The sequence below is a fragment of the Sciurus carolinensis genome, chromosome 17 (assembly GCF_902686445.1).
Source record: "Sciurus carolinensis chromosome 17, mSciCar1.2, whole genome shotgun sequence".
NCBI lineage: Eukaryota > Metazoa > Chordata > Mammalia > Rodentia > Sciuridae > Sciurus > Sciurus carolinensis.
The window spans coordinates 61186129-61203429 of NC_062229.1; the positions used below are offsets into that span (position 1 = coordinate 61186129).

At 41.5% G+C, this 17301-nt stretch overlaps 1 protein-coding gene across 18 annotated transcripts in view; it reads right to left on the bottom strand.

Moving 5' to 3' along the window:
• Nucleotides 1–17301, bottom strand: part of Cadps (calcium dependent secretion activator) — a 488152-nt gene that overhangs the window by 155270 nt on the left and 315581 nt on the right. For 12 of the 18 annotated variants that reach the window (XM_047531269.1, XM_047531268.1, XM_047531253.1 and 9 more), the window contains exons 10-12: nucleotides 16619–16727; nucleotides 8822–9034; nucleotides 4225–4236 (exon numbers count right to left, since the gene is read on the bottom strand). In XM_047531269.1, the coding sequence (XP_047387225.1) occupies nucleotides 4225–4236; nucleotides 8822–9034; nucleotides 16619–16727 (334 nt within the window). The remainder of the gene's footprint in view (nucleotides 1–4224; nucleotides 4237–8821; nucleotides 9035–16618; nucleotides 16728–17301) is intronic. The other 6 variants (XM_047531270.1, XM_047531267.1, XM_047531264.1 and 3 more) reach the window with 1 other exon arrangement.

A 17301-nucleotide genomic window follows, 5' to 3' on the forward strand; every position in this document is an offset into this window, starting at 1 on the left:
GTCTATTTTAAAATAAAACACTGCAGTGGTCCAGCTGTTCCAAATTCTGTTTCAAAGAACTTGTGGGCGCTTCCCAAGCAACACCATATAGTCACTTCTGCACTGTCCCAGTCTGTTCTTCTACAGTGCCCAACATGAAAAAGCAAATGCTCTTTGAAACTTCATTTCCCCCTGTACAAATAATTGGAATCGGTGGACTCAGGGTAAAAAGAAAACTCCAATGTTGACATTATCAGGGGAGAAAACAGCCCAGAGCAAAAGCATGAGAGAGTCAATTCCTGAATTCAGGACACAGGGATCACTTCCTTTGCCAATATTTGGCATGTGTCAAGAGAATGAAAATGAATTTGAACGTTAGGTTGAGCAAAATAGAATTAGGAGGATCAAGTGGCTGTTTAAAATCCCAGTGATGTTTGGATTGTCTCTTGCTTTGGGAGATACATACTAATGTTCTTTTTCATTAACATGATTTAAAAAAAAAAAGAGAGAAATCAAGGATCGATTGCACTTTAAGAACCAATTTTTACTTTTACCTTTTCCAGTCCTGGCCTTAGGAAGTAGTCCCCAAGTCCTGCTCTGTCTGCAAGGGTTCTGAGTGATCTGAAAGTGGACTCTGCAGCCAGGGCATAATCAACACACTTGCCAAACAAGGCTGCCAGTTTCATTTCTGAGGTTTAATTGCATGTTTAAGTCTTTTACAAGATAGGAGACTGACTGTAACTAAAGCGAGTAGAGCTCATATTGGTCTCTAAACTACATTAAGAACCTTAAACCCTGTCAATGGCATCTAGGATCCAGAATCAGACTGATGGACAGGCAGACTTATGGGGAGCAGGTACACTTTCAAGTGGAAGCTTATTACAACCTTTACCCCAAGTTTGCCTAGAAACAAGTTTGGATTCATATTTAAGAAAATTTGGGGGAAAACTGACTCCTACAGTGATACCATTATATATATTTATACTCCCATTTAGTCTGCTTATTAAAATTCAAGTGAAAGGTCCCTAACAGACCATCCTGCCATTTATGTTGTTCTTTAATTAATTATGACATTTGGGTTCATTTTGTGTTTGATATTCTTTTCCTTTTCTCTTCCCTCACAACTGGAAAAATGTGTAATATTTTTCATGATCTCTTAATAGCAAGTATATTTATGAAATCTTGTTTCAGATAAATACATTTTTAGATAGGGCTGCAATAATGCTTACCAAATACCTGCACTTTGCCTGGAGGAATAAAATAGCTCTCAGATTTTTATTTTATTGAGACTTCTCTATTATTCGGACAGCTTAAAAACAAAAAGTCAAATCTCCCTTTTTATTTTGTAATATTACATTTTGGAAAATTTCATGGGCTGGTGAACAAGCAATTCAGCAGTTGAAAACAATTATAACTATACTGTTAGCAAACTGTCTGAAAGGAACTCTGTTATCTTGTGAATGAATCCCTTCCATAGTTAGCTAGAAGTAGCTGTTTTATCATCGCAATTTAGAGCACGGTTAGGGCTATTGCTACTCCAGATAGATGCTAGAGGCAAGAGAATAACTAATGTAACTTTAAAGTCATCTGTGAACCCAAACTGCAAATTAAAAGGTGACTTTGTATCTTTCTTATATGAAAAAATGTGTGCTTGTCATATCTGCTTGACAGTACAAGAGTGAATGTATGGTTTGGACAATAACGAACAATGACAGTAGTCAGCTTCATCAGAAGACATGAAATAAAGAAATGACAATGATTGATGGCAGCTGGCTGTTTACAGATTTTTCTAGAAGAGTTTTCCTTGGCAGAGTCAAGTAATCAGGGGATGTTGTGCCCTGCCTGAGCTCTGCACAGCAAACGGAAGACTGGCCCTTCCATGTCCACTGCCCCGAGTGAGGCACGAGGTGGACCACTTAATTGAGAAACAACTTCGTTTTTTTGCAGACTTTCTGATAAAACCAAGCTAACATGAATGGCTGAGAAGGGATGGCTTTTTTGGAAGCTACCAAGGGCCACATTGCATTTTGCAGAATTCTCAATTTTAAAACTACCATGGGAATACAACCCAGGGGATAAACATGTGATGTTTCTTTCAATGCTAATTTTTAGAATTCATTGTAAGACAGTCTCTTGGAGTAAAAATTGTAACAGAGATTTTGTTAGTGATCTCAACACAAATAAATTAGTGATTTGTATTTTTCCCCCCACCCCGGCTATAATTGTTACTTTTTCAAGTAATTTCCCTGCTGTAATTATTACATTTGCAAACCATCTTTATGCTCTTTACAACATGAACAAAAGTAATTTTTTTAACTTGACTAATTAGTAACGGATCATACTGTAAATCACTCTATGACTTGAAAATGCTCCACTGATTAATGAATTGCACATTCAATGGGTCTGAAGTAGTTAACAAAGAAACGAACCTTCATTTAATATGGTCTATTTAGATCATATCATGATGTTTGAAAAATTTTGGACCTGATTGTAGGAGACTATCCTTTTAAAAAGTCATTTACTTTAACACTGAGAAGAAATGTGATTTACAGTGTGGTTTTGGGCCATGCAAATTAAGTTAATATTGAATTAATTCTTTATTGCTTTTCTGCAACATAGCAACTGCAAGTTGACAATACAAGAAGATACAGCAAAAATCTCAAAAGATAAATTATAGAAAGGAATGAAGGCAAACAACTATTTGAAAATCTACGAGGATAGCAATGCATTGTGCAAATTCTCAGAACAGAATTCATTCAGTCATCTATTCATCCATCCTTTCATTCTTAAAAAAAAAATAGCAAAACTCCTAAATTCCCACTAAGTTCACATTCTATGGTAAGCTTTTAAAAAAATGCCTCATCAGACATTCAAAAGAAAGTAAAGTGAAATTAAGTATCCGCTTGGCGTGGTGAAAAAAGTCTGTCTGCTAGCCAGGGGTACATTTATGCAAAATAAAAGAAAAAAAAAAAAAAGAAAAAGAAAGGGAGATAAAGCAAATCAAAGAAACCAAAAGAATTAGAACAAAGGACTTTTATCGAATGGTCAGGAGGAATGATATGACCTACTTCTTCTAAGTCAGCATTCAGAATATTCAAATACATATTTGCCTGCTCTCTTGACCAATTTTTCTAGTTTCCTCTAATGTCAAGTCTTCAGTCAACACCTTTTTGGTGGATAGTTTTTTTCCTATATGCATGAAGGAATTATACGCTCTTTTTAAAGAGCGAAGAGAAAGATTTTTCTAAAGTTTTAAGGTATCTTTTTTTATCCTCTTAGAGATGAAGTTTCAAGGTCATACAAATGACCTTGAAAAAGTTATTGTTGTCATTGTTCTTGGGGGAGGAGCAGGATGACGTTTTGAGACCAGAGGTCAAAACCCTCTCTGGCACTGTGAGACTGTAAATCCAAAGCAATTGTGACTAAGAAACATGCTTCACTGCATACTTAATTTGCTGTTTTTGTGTGTGGCCCTCCTACTTATTACAGTTCTTCCTTTCAAAATCAAGCCTTTAGCCAGGTGAAATAAATTCTTTAGTGTTCAAATGATGCTTTTCCTTTTAGGAATTCTATTTCGTATTTTTAAAATTCAAAACTGACTTTACGAATTGCATTTTTCGTTTTTGAGATTTAACATTTTAAAATTTGACTCGATGAATTGCGTTTTGCATTTTTGAGTTTACTAGATTAATCGGATTTTTCATTTTTAAAAAAGTCTTGCTCCCTTAAGGTCTTCAGTTCTCCTACTCTACCTTTCTATGGTTAGGGTTTCCATAGTTACCACACCCTGGGGGCGCTGACCATTCTCATTTTTAGAACTGGACAGGAACAACAACAACAAGAACACATTCTCCGAGTGCAAAATGATCTGTTTTCAGGCATTAAGCAGTCAGGTAGCTGTGAATTCCATGAAGCAAAGGCCTTATTTGCCATTTAATTGTGATGTCAATTAATATTCTTGGAATGACAAAGAATTAGGAGATGCTCATGGTTGGCTTTACCCAGAGGATCACTTGATGCCAATATGAAAGCCAGGAGAGGAGGCAATTATGCACACGTCACATGCATCCAGTTTCAGTATGGAAGCTTACATTTCAAACCTAAGGTCAGGAAAATAACATGAAAATTTGACTAGGAGGTCTAGACATGAGGAAGATTGAAGAGGAGAGGGGGAGAAGCACATTGCAGGTGTCAGATAATCTAGTCGGATTATCTGAGCTGTGCTAGCTACAGACGAGCACTTACCCTTTAGTCCAGCTAGAAGTTAGCAGGGTAAGAAGGAACAAACCAGAATAACATAAAGACTAGCAACAAGGCTCAGGAAAGCAGACAGGAGTTCTAACCTAGCAGCTAACGTTCTTGGGTTTGAGCAAAGATTGAACAGGAAAACTTCAACAAAACAAAAACGAAAATGAAATTGACCTCCCCCAAACCCCTATAACCTTCAAAGACTATTCAAGGGTTGGCCAAAAAAACCAAACTACTTGTAGAAACCAGCATCTTTGGGGATCCCGGATGTAGTTAACATTTATTGGCTGAGAAACAGACATTACAGTAACTCATGGCAAGTCACATATCAAATAATCATTGACCCAATGTCAAAGCTTAAAGTACCCCCTCCCGCCCACCCGGCTCCAAATGAGAACTGGGGTTCTGATTTTCACTGTGCCCCTGACACATAACGGGTGTCTTTGATGAGTGGCCACCTGGCGTAAGGAGTGATGGCATCATGGGATTTTTGATCTGGATATTTCCCATGGGAGCATCATTGGCCTTAAGAACTAGAGAATTGCAAGTATTTATTTTAAAAAGTTGGGTAACTAGATACCAACTTAATTTTTTTTTAAAATTTTAACTAAAAAGGAAAAAAAATAAATCAACAACAGACACAAAAAAACCACAAAAGAACAAAAAAGTGTTAAAGGTTGATGGAACCCTCCCAGAATCTTTGTAGAGTCACACACAGACTTAATGAATAGCAGGATCTATTTTTGTTTTGTTTTGTCTTTTATAATTTCATATCAACACTCCACTCCACTCTTTCTTAGACATGTCTTTTCATTTTGAAATCATAAAATATACAAACTGCAACAAGAAGTCCGTTGAACTGAATTTTAGAGAAACCCAGATAAACTCACAATTACTTCCAAGTTTCCCCAGCTAGAAAATGTCCCATTTTCAAGTTTCTCTGGTGAACAGATAGTGATATGACAAGATTGGAGTGGTTTTTTTTTTTTCTTCTTTCTAGCCCTCAAAACATTTCTATATAGCTTCCTTTTCCAGAATAGATGCTAATAAAGCGATCACCAAGTTAAGTCATTGAAAAGTTGTTAAAAATTATTCACTAGCAAGAATGGCAAGTCCTTTGAACAAATATTCAGAAACAGGATTAAATGAGATGTGTGTAAATGTTTAACAACGACCCTTACCTTCTGGAAGTCAAGGAAACTTTTTTTTAAAATGCAATACTTGATTTTTCTTTTTTTTCACTCTGTTTGCTACCTTGAGAATCTGTGATCAACTTAATTTTCGTGATATAACTTAAACAAGTCAACCAAATGTAAATGAAGGATCAGTACTACTTAGAACTATGTGATGATTGTGTTTTTTAATTTTTTATGCTTTGTTGTTCCAGTGACCAACACATCCAAGTTTGCCCAGGTCTGGGGGCTTCTTGGGATATAGGACTTTCTGTGCTAAACAGCAGGGCAGACCTGGGCAAATCAGGATGCACTGGTTGCCTGGAGTATATGAATTGACATTGGGTCTGACTGAGTTCCCCATGGAGAAAGCTTGATATGTTTGATGGTTATGCTTTGAATGTAACAAATAAAAGCAGCTATGAAATAATTGTGAACTACCCTGCTGGTTTCTGAGTTATGGGAACAGGAGCCAGACTTGCTGGTACTCTAGTTGAAATTGTATTAAGTAATAAACTACCAATAGGCAGAATTTGAAGCAGTGTCCAGGTTCTGTTTCAGGGGTAAGAGAGTAGTCGTGGGGCTATTGAGATCAATGTCACTGGATTGAAGTTCAAGGTAAGTGTTGCCATTTATTACAAGGCCTCTGTGTATGGGTACCCAGATCGGGCACCGCTCAACTCAATGGGTGCCATTCACAGTTTTGTCTATGAGAAGGGCATCTCTGAGAGGACACCGTTCATGTGGCTGAATGTGGTGGCCTTGTTCCTGTAGACCAGGGACGTGGGGTGGGGCCTCATGCTCTTTGGAGAACTTCATTTCCTGGGCAGAGTTTAGGGAGTCATTTGAGAAGCAAGTGACCCTACAACCAGGTTCTGATAAATCCCAGATGTCTGACCTTCCCCTCCATCTCTCAATGGATCTGACCTTCCCCTCCATCTCTCAATGGATCTGACTTCCCCTGCATCTTTCAAGGTACTCTCAAGGGATGATATTATTTACCCCTCTAAAATCGAATCTTTAGGATATTGCTAGATGTGCCTTTACTAAAACTTCCCTATTTTCAAACAGGGTAGTGATGTGGATCCTGCTGTGCATATTCAATAACCAAACAGCTAGCACCTCAGTTTCATAACCAAGTCAATCCTATTCACAGGCAGAAATCTCAGTCAAGAGCCCCTGTGTGTTTCCCTGAGAAGTCACTCTTTTGCAGAAGCTATTGTCACCAGTCCTTTTTTTTTTTTTTTGTGGTGTGTGGTGGGGGTTGTCAGCAATTGAACCCAGAGCCTTATCCGTGCTAAGCATGGGCTCTACCACTGAGTTAGGCCTCCGGGCCTCCGCCATTCAATTTTCCTTCTGAATGCCCTTCATCTTTCCTATGCCAGGGAAAGAGTGGGGCCAACCACAAACTATGTGGCATTAACAGAGATGAGTTTCCTAAACTGGGCAGATGAGAGGACGGACACACTGAATACAAAGTGAAATGATCTCTGAAGAACTGGAGATTATTTGGAAATAAGACCCGTATTTTCCAAATATTCCGAGATGTATGTTTTATGAGGTTGCTCTGGATGGTGATTATAATTACAATGTTTTTTTTTTTTTCTCATACAAGGATGATTCCATTTCAGGTGGATAGGACAGGAGGTGTTCTTCCCAAATGTATTAAAAATGAGCCTATCAGGCAGCATTGAGGAGCACACAGTTGCTTTTTGTTTAGAAAAATTAAACGAACATCGGGTATGCTTCAACTCAACCAACGACTGTTGTTGCTCTCTTTAGTATTATCAATAAACCCAGGTGCCAGAAGATATCAGAGAAAATAGGAAGAGAGCGGGAGCTTGGCAGTGGTCATGGCAGGAGGGCAGGAGGGCCACCCTTGTCTCCCCCATCCCACCTCCGTGTCTTTCTTACTCTTTCGTGACCTTCTGTGTGGAACACTGTTGGGATTATCTGGTTCCACCCTGGAAATGCATCTTCTTTTAAGAAACAACTAATACTGAACAGGACTTCCTGGGAACACCTGATGGGCAGAGTTTGCCATTCAAAAAGAGGTAGGTGTCTATTTCTCAATTTTATGGCAAGAACAGAGTCCTGTCTGGCAAAAATGGACACGGAAGTGGAATTCATGAAAAAGAGAATTTACCTCTATTTACACTCATCAGAGCTGCAAGATTATTCCATCCATCTCCATTTTTGCTTAAGACCGACAGGGGAAAGACAGAAAGGACTGCTGAAGGGGACGTATCTGCTTTGGGAGTCTTGGCACCTGCTTTTCTTTCTGTTGCAATTCTTGATTCTCAGGGATTTGTGGGGCCCACACCCTAGAAATGGGACTTGGACTCAGAGAAGATTTTCTTGGTCGTCTGCTGGTCTAATGTCCCGTTTCCCATCAGTCACCAAGACAGGACCTTCTCCATGGTATTTATCAATGTCTGGAACCTCCTTACTTATTGGTGGACTGGTTTGGTACCCACTGGGATGTGGATGCTCATGCAGGGAGCTCGTGCGTCTTTCTCGCTCGTGTCTCATCTCTAGATGGTTGTTCAGTGAACCTGACTGAGTGGCTAGGCTCCATGCTAGCATAGGGAGTCACCATGGCCACCTCTATAAAGGACTTGTGCCCTACTCGACTTGATATTCAGGGTAGGGCACATTGTGGGGTCAACATTTATGACCGAAAGGAATAACTTGATTGCATGCTTTCTGTCTCCATTTTAGTTTTAATAAATATCTCCAAGCCTAGGCTGGCTTTCACCTTCCCCTGTGTATCAGAAGTGTTGGGGGTTCATGTAGCAAAAGGGAGGGGCGAAGGGGAAGCAGGTAAACATGGACAGAGGTAAGAGGAGACCACACTGGAACTTGAACAGGGGCTGTTTAAGGAGATGGTTTCATTTGTGAGTCTCTGATATTTTAGCTCAGAATGGGATTTTAGGTACCATGGCTTGTTTTTTTTTCTGTCTTCCCACTGCATGTGAAAATGTCATCATTTATTTTTAAATGGTTCTAAATTGCAGATTTAAGTTTATTTCAAATCACCCCTATTTTTGAATTGCTTTTAATGGGAAGAAATGAAGCAAGGACATACATAATCTACTCTATTTGAAGAAGAACGTGAACAAATACCTGTTTGCAAATTCCAAACTCTCACCACAACAAAGAGATAAAAATACACAGGAAATAGACTTTGCTTTGCTCAGTCCTTGGTGGAGAAGGTCAAGTATTGCACTTTAAAATTATTTTCGACTAACATTTTCTCCCAACTTTTGCCCTGAATCCACCTATACGCTTTCAGTAAACATAATTTTTTTTCATGAATCCTAAATATAAAAGCAACTAGTTTTTTTCTGTTTGCATTCCACTTTGGAAGATTCACTTTCCTGTACAGAGCTATGTTTTTAAGAAATGGCATATTTACTTACAGAATTGCGAGATGGGGGCATCCAGCTGAGGTACGTTCCCACCCTTGGCGTTGAGCTTCTGGACTTGGGTTGGGGGCACAGGTTTGTGTGACTGTCCAGTGGCCCGGTACATAGCCTGGACCCACAGGATGCGATCCTGCTCATCATCACTTGCAAATATCACCGTGTCTCCTTCTTTGACTGCATTGAAGAAGGCTCGGCCACCTTCCAAACCTGGAAGAGGAGGGAAATACAACTTGTAAGCGGAGCTGAGATGTTCTCGGCAGGACTCAGCCCTCAGGAAGCAGCTTCTGCCGCTTTTCCTTGGGCCAGAGGAGGGGAGGAGCGATTTATCTGACTCTGTGATGGGGAGTCTGGGAACCACTTGGCCACTGAGTGGGACCATGGTGTTACAGAGCCTGGCTCGTGTCCCTTCCTTAGTCTTGCTGGGGACAGGACTGTCAAGCAGCAGGCTGCCTGCAGCGTGGCCAAACATCTGTCATACTATTTTCCCCTCAGATTGAAAAACAAATAAACCATCACCACCAACACCTGTCTTGACCCTTGTTCTCCCTTCGGCGACTGTCTTAGTTTCTTTACAACGAAGAGGAAAGGGGCATCTCTATCCAGGCTTCTCAAATTCTGGTACACGTTAGAATGCCCTGGGCATTTTCTTAACAGGATGCTTCTGACTTGGTAGGTTCTGGAATGAGCCTGGGATTCTGCATTGCTAACGAGCTCCAGAGGATGCAGATGTGCTGGTCTGAAGACCACACTTAGGGCGGCGAGGGGGTCTCTCTCCTCCTGTTGGGGCTTCAAGTTCCTCCAACTAGGCTGCTGCTTGACTGTAATTTTCTTTTCAAGGCCACCAATGACCTGCACATCCCTGAGTCTGACTGTCAAAGATCTAATATCGTTCTGTTACCTGATGAGTGGCATTTTACACTCTCACCCTTCTCTTTTTAAAAATTTTGTTCTTCTTAGGTTTACACGTTGGTAGGGTGCATTTTGGAGTATAACTTATTCTCATTAGGATCCCATTCTTGTGGTTGGACATGGTGTGGAGTTTCACTGGTCATGTATTCATTTATAAACATAGAAAGTGACGTCCCATTCATTCCACTGTCTTTTCTAGTCCTATCCACTCCCTTCCCTTCATTCCCCTTTGTCTAATCCAATGAACTTCTGTTCTCCCCAGCCTCCCCAGTTTATTGTGAGCTAGCATCTGCTTATTAGAGAAAACATTTGGCCTTTGGTTTTTTGGGATTGGCTTATTTCACTTAGCGTGATATTCTCCAGTTCCATCCATCTACCTGCAAATGCCATAATTCCACTCATCTTTATGGTTGAGTAATATTCCCTTGTGTATATAGACCACATTTTCTTTATTCATTCATCTGTGGAAGGGCACCAAGGTTGGTTCCAGGGCTTAGCTATTGTGAATTGTTACTTCCTTCTCTTTTAAACACTCTCTTTACTTGACTGCCAGGAAAATTGATTTTCCTCTTATTCCTGACTGCTGCTTCTGTCTTGCTTACCTTGCTCCTTCTCATCCTGACCTTCAAAAGTGGGAGCATCCTGAAGTTCTGTCCTTGCATCCTTTCTCCTCTTTATCTACAGCATTCTCATGATGTTATCTAAACTTTTGGTGCCATGAGTACGCTGAGGGTCCTCATATTTCTTCCTGAACCTGGAACCCTTCCCTCAAACTCCACACTCAAGTGGTAGTGGCTTTCTTGACTTCTCCATGTAGGCATCTGATAGCCATCCCAAACCCGTCTTATCCAACATCGAACTCCTCGTCTTTCTCCTTAACCTCCTCTCCATCTGAGCGAATGGGGCTTACCTCTCCAGATGTTCAAGTCTACAACCCAGGAGTCACTCTTCATTTTCTCTCTGGTTTCTACCAAGGGGTATTGATGTTCTCATGCTTCTACCTTCAAGACATTACCAGAAAGTGGCTTCTTCCACCTCCAGTGCTGAATTTCACTATGAACCTCTCCTAAGGATTATTTTAATGACTTCCTATCAGATCTGTCTGATTCCAGTCTCCCTCTGGATGGTTGATTCTCAATATGGCAGCCAACCATTCGCAGATTTAGTATGAGAATTGGATCATGTTATTCCTCTGCTCAAAACATGCCAGTTTCCACATTCCACTGAGACAAAAGCCTAGTTTCTGACATGGCCTGCCACCTACATTGATCTGCACCACCTCTAGACTCCTCTTCTAGTACTTTCTACTCCCACCCCTGTCTTGTGCATCTCTATTCTCAATTCATTGCAAAACCAATGATCTCTTGCTGTTTCTGGAATACCCAGGCATGTTCTCACCTCAGGGCCTTTGCATCTGCTATCTTCTGAGTCTAGAGTATTCTTTTCCTCAATATCAGAATGATTCTCAGGGATGGGGTTGTGGTTCAGTGGTAGAGTGCTTGCCTAGCATGTGTGAGGCACTGGGTTTGAATCTCAGCACCACATATAGACAAATAAAGGTCCATTGACAACTAAAAAAGTATTATAAAAAATGATTCCCACCCTCATTTCCCTAGAGTTTTTTTGCTTAAATTCACATTCTTGACAAGTCCTTCTCTGGCCTCTACCTCTCATTACCATTTCTCTTTATCTTGCTTAAGTTTTTCCTCTTGTTCTTAGCACCTTCTAGCAAATTGCATAACTTAGTTTGCTTCATGAGGACGGGAGTGTTTTCTGTATCCTTGGTAAGTAGAAGAGCACATGGCACACAGTAGGTGCTCAACAAATATGCACTGAATGCATATTATATGCCTTAAACCCATCTTTTTCTATAGTTGGTCTTCAAGGTTGAAATTTAGAGAGGTAGGTGGAAGCATCTCTTTCCAGAACCCTGCGTGTATTTTAGGTCTGTTGGTATTTTCTAGCCAGAATAAAACTTCATCAGGTTTCTCCTCATCACCCCGATTATTTCTTAAAAGTTCAAAGGAGTCTGAATGAGTGACTGGCATCTTCAAATTCCTAGTGGGGTCCAGTACTGTCTGACATTGGCATTGGAAAAGATTTCTGGTGATATTATGACCTCCCTTGTGCTGCCAATCTTAATTCCACAAATTTCTCACTTAGAATGACCAGGGATTGGGGACATTGTTTACTACAGCTGTTTCTTTATATGGGGAGTCTAGTGATACAATATCAAATTTTAATAAAAGGATTTTGATGGTTAAGATTATGAAGGATATTTTGCTTAATTTCTTTTTTGCGGGGGATTGAACCCAGAGGCACTTAACCACTGAGCCACCTCCCCAGCCCTTTTTATTTTTTATTTAGAGACAGGGTCTCACTGAGTTGCTTAGGGTCTCGCTAAGTTGCCAAAGCCGGCCTTGAACTTGCTATTCTTCTGCCTCAGTCTCCTGAGTTGCTGGGATTACAGATGTGTGCCACCACTCCAGGCTTGCCTAATTTCTTATGAAGGGTATAAACATGTATAATTTGGGGAGGATGGTACATAGTTAACAAGCTGGGGAAACCCAATGAACTTAATGGATGGTATAATGAGAAGGAAGATTCTTGAAGTGAGGGAGGAAGGAGTGTTTTGAGGGGTACTGTCAGCCCGGAAAAATTAATACCAAATATTTAAAAGGAAGAGTGGGTCAGCAGACTGTAGTGTGGTCTCAGGATAAGCTACCTTGCTGCAGTCAGGAAATGTCAGGCTAGATTTCATTGGAAGAGTGCCTTTTCCCTTCCCCAGGGCCTGTTGCTGGGGATGGAAACAGTGTTCCTGATGCTACTGTCAGAAAGACAATCAGGGTCACCTTGGGAAGTAGAGAGCCCTCTCCATGATGCTTGTCACTCAGAGATAAAGAAAACTGCTAAATTTTCAGATTTTAATTTAATTCTCTAGCCAGGTGTGGTGGCGCATGCTTGTGATCCCAGCAGCTCGGGAGGCTGAGGCAGGAGGATCGCAAGTTCAAAGCCAGCTTCAGCCACTTAGTGAGACCCTAAGCAACTCAGTGAGACCCCGTTTCTAAATAAAATATAAAAAAGGGTTGGGGATGTGACTGAGTGGTTAAGCACCCCTGGGTTCAATCCCTGGTACCAAAAAAAAAAGGAAAAAGAAAAAAATTTAAATTCTCCAAACAACCCTAAGATGTAAGTAGTACTGGTGTTCCCATTTTACAGATGAGAAAAGTGAGTCATGCAGAAGGTGATAATTACCCTGTGAACCCAAAGTTAGCCTGGAAGCAGCAGAGCTGGGCTTCTAACCCTGACTATTTGGCTGCAGAGCTGATGGAAGTAACTGCTGAGCTCTAAGACACCAAGGACATACCAATGGAACCAGCAAGGAGAGAAAAGAGCAACAGGGTTGAATGAGAACCAAGAGTGGAGAACGCCAAGGGAACAAGAGGATGTGCCACAGTGGATGGAGGATCAGTCAAAGTGACGACGATTCCTGGGCACTGACACCATAAATGATGATGTGGAACATTTCATGACTTCTCCATGGAGAATGCGGAGCACAGTCCCACAGATGCTGACTGGACAGGACCCAAGAGACACAGCTGGGAATGGAGGGAGGCAGCCAGGGAGGGAATGTTGGCCAGCTCCTTGGGGGTCAGGGGAGCTCCTTCCCAATAACTTGCATTAAATAAATTTTCATTGTAGTCTATTGATAGTAGTGAACGGCGTCTCTATGAGTTGTCTAAGATTATTTTAGTTCTCTAATGTACTGTGCCATGGAATTATTTATTCTAAGTGAATATCTTTACATTTGATGACTAAAGAGCTTGGGGAAGTGAGCAATTGTTATGTGCTCTTCAAATTATGCTCAGGGAAAGGTAAAGCATTTTCATTTTTAGTTTAAAAGGAGGAACTTCTCAGTGAAACTCACCTACACTCATTTAACAGCACTCATTTATTTAGCAGAATTTTTTTTTTTTCTTTTGGTACCAGGAGTTGAACCCAGGGTACTTAACTACTGAGCCACATTCACAGCCCTTTTTTGTAGTTTATCTAGAGATAGGGTCTTCCTGAGTTGCTTAGGGCCTCACTAAGTTACTGAGGCTGGCTTTGAACTTGTGATCCTCCTGCCTGGGCCTCCTGAGCTGCAGGGATTACAGGCAGGCGCCACTGTGCCTGATAGTACTTTATAAGAAATTCTTGATTAAGGGGCTGAGGATGCAGCTCAGTGATGGAGGACTTGCCTAGCATGCACAAGGCACTGGGTTCAATCCCTAGCACTGCCTAATAATAATAATAATAATAATAATAATAATAATAAAAATTCTGATTTAAATTTTTAAAAAAATAACAGTTGGGGATATTACAATCTCCATTTTCTATCAGACAGTATTGTATTTCCCTGCATGATCATTGCAAAATTTATGCCATTTTTGTTTTGCAAACTGGGGTGCAAGTCATGAGTGGTGGTGCATGCCTGTAATCTCAGCGACTCAGGAGGCTGGGGCAGGACGATTGCAAGTTTGAGGTCAGCCTCAGCAACTCAGCAAGGCCCTAACCAACTTTGTTAGACCCTTTTGCAAAACAAAAAGCAAAAATGGGCTGGGGATGTGACTCAGTGGTAAAGCACCCCTGGGTTCAATTCCCAGGATTATAAAAAAATAATGGGGTGAGACCGTTCTGTGAAGCTTTCTTTTAAAATTGTTCTGGTGTTACTTTAAAAAAAAATCATTTATTATTTAACTTTGCTGCAGATGAGGATATATGGAATACTCGTGAATATGCGTTAATGCGGTGGCGACGGTAAGGCGGTGAAATACAGTACTTGGGGAATAAATAGGACTTGGCACAGGGAGAGGCAGGGAGAAGAGGCTGCTTATTATCCTCAGGAACATAATCAATTTACTTTCCACTTTCGTAAAGGAATTTATAAACTATATCTCATGGGATAATGTTAAGAAAAAATAAAAGAAGCTTTAAAAATACACTCGCACAATTCTTCTTCCTCCATGTCCACAGAACAGCTTTCTCCCTGCTCTGCCTGCCCCGCCCCGCCCCCGAAGGAGGACAAGTTCGCTTTCGTCTGATAAATAACACCTAGGGCTTTGCACATAGAAAGTGCCATGGGGTGACATGGGTTGGACCCCAAGTTCAAGCTCTGTCATCAAGAGGTCTTTGAGTTCTCAGAATCTTAGCTCTTTTCAGCAGCAACATGGAGTAGTGATCCAGGGCCCATCCACTCTGTGGGATTGTAGTTAGGACTCAAGAAATAGAGGAAAAGAATTAAAGGAATTAAAAGGAATTACTGTCATTGGACGGTTTTGGTTTTCTTTCTCATACTGACCCTTTAGCTTCCTGCTTGAAGCTGCGGGTCTGAGAAACCACCCAATCCCTGAAGAGAACCCAATGACTGAAGAAGAACCCAAATCATCAGGGAACGCCCGGATGGGTGATTTCTTAACCTAGGACCCCGTCCCTTCAATGGCAGGCTGCGTGAAATTGTTCCCTTTCCAACTCTAGATCACGTTGGTTATGAAGTCTTTCCATGCAGAACTTTTAATTCACTGCTTATGTGGTCAGCTCTGCTCCAGGCTCTGGCCGGAGGCAAGTGACCAATGGAAGTCCAAAGGGGTTGGGCGGGTCCAAGTCCATGGCCAATTGGAGCTCAGGTCTCGAAGTGGGCGGGGCCAGGCCTTCCCATCCACACCTTTTCAGGTTAACACCCCCATGTTCTTACAAACTCTATTTTTTCTTTTATGTGTATTTCATTGCATGTGGAAGAGCAATATGGGAGTAGAAAAAAAGGTTTTGGGCCAAATAATGCAGTATGGTTGGAAATGCTTGTGCAGATTTGGCATAAAAATAAACTCTGGGAGAGGCCTGTTGGTGCTTGTTGTTCATTAATATGCTGAAATGATTTCGCACCCCCCCCCCCCATTTTGAAGGTTCTTTGAGGCTGATTTCTATTCATTTTTTTTTTTTTTTTCTGAGAAAAAGTTAAAATGGGTAGGGGGAGAGGTGTGAGGGGGCAGGATATAGAACTTGTGCAATGTAGAACTTACAAGAAAGCCTACCATTTCTATGGCTCTCTTAATTATGTGAGGCTTGGGAGCATCCGTGTCTGTGATTATCGATTGGTGTCTTAGGAAAACAGACCTTTAGGGAGGTTTTTCTTCCTATTTGCTAACCTGAATGGTTACCTGAATTCTAGTTGGGGCTATGTGGATGTATGGGGGGCAGGTTCTCTGGGTCACAAAGACATACTATCTGTGAAAATCAACACACACCAACATACACACGAGTGCAGTTTGTGGTTCTCATGTAGAACTTCTTTCTCAGGAATACTTTTTAGCATAGAATGGCATAGTCTATATTTGATAGAGTTACAGGGACAGAACATACAAATGCCTCTGTTTTCTTTTGGGTTTTCAACCACAGAATCCCTAGGGTAAAACCCAACATCCTAGCTGGGTGTGGTGATGCAAGCCTGTCATCCCAGTTGCTCAGGAGGTTGAGGCAGGAGGATCGTGAGTTCAAAGCCAGCCTCAGCAACTTAGTGAGGACCTAAGCAACTCAGTGAGACCGACCCTGTCTCTAAATAAAATACAAAAAAAAAAGGGGGGGTGGAATGCGGCTCAGTGGTTGAGTGCCCTGAGTTGAATCCCTGGTACCCAAAAAACAAAAACAAAAGAAAACAATGTCCTAGCTGGGGATGGCATTTGATCTACCAGGATGTGAACTCTAAAGTGAGGACTGAAGCCACCAGGGTCACCTGTGAAACCCTCTATAAACTGGATTTGTGCCCACCAAGGAGTAAGTGCCTGGCAAATGTTGATTTAAGAAGAGCAAGTGTGTGGTTTCATGGCCCTGAGGGTGGGCAGGTACCTGGCTGGGGGTCGGTGTAATCCACAGTGTAGCCATCCAGTTGTAGCAGTTCCTGAGGCTCAGCTTTCTTCTCCCGATAACTGCACATGGCAAACGTGTACTGACTAACCTGGGAAGGAAAAGCAGATTGTGAGGTTGTCCCTTTAAAGCCCACCTGCCCCAGAGGAACCCTCCCCATTTGACCACAGCCTCTCCCCTGAGGCTCTGGAACTCAGTAGCTAGGCTCAGATCGACTTTGGCCACCTTTTGGTGATTTTGAGCAAGTTCCTTAACCTCTCTTGTCCCCTGTAACCTCACCTGTAGATTGGTTCTAATCTTAGCATCTACTACACTGGCTTATGGTGAGGATCAAATGGGTTCACACATGCTTTAGAATCTGTTCTTGGCACTTAGAAAGTATTTCAGAAGAGTACACTGTTATCATTATTGCTGTTCTAATTATGCCTGAATTAAGATACATGCAATTGCCTTTGTTTTTTGAAGAGGGGTGATATCGAGGATTGAACTCAGGGGCACTCGACCACTGAGCCACATCCCCAGCCCTCTTTTGTATTTTATTTAGAGACAGGGTCTCACTGAGTTACTTAGTGCCTCACTTTTGCTGAGGCTGGCTTTGAACTCACGATCCTCCTGCCTCAGCCTCCTGAGCCGCTGGGATCACAGGTGTGGGCCACCACACCTGG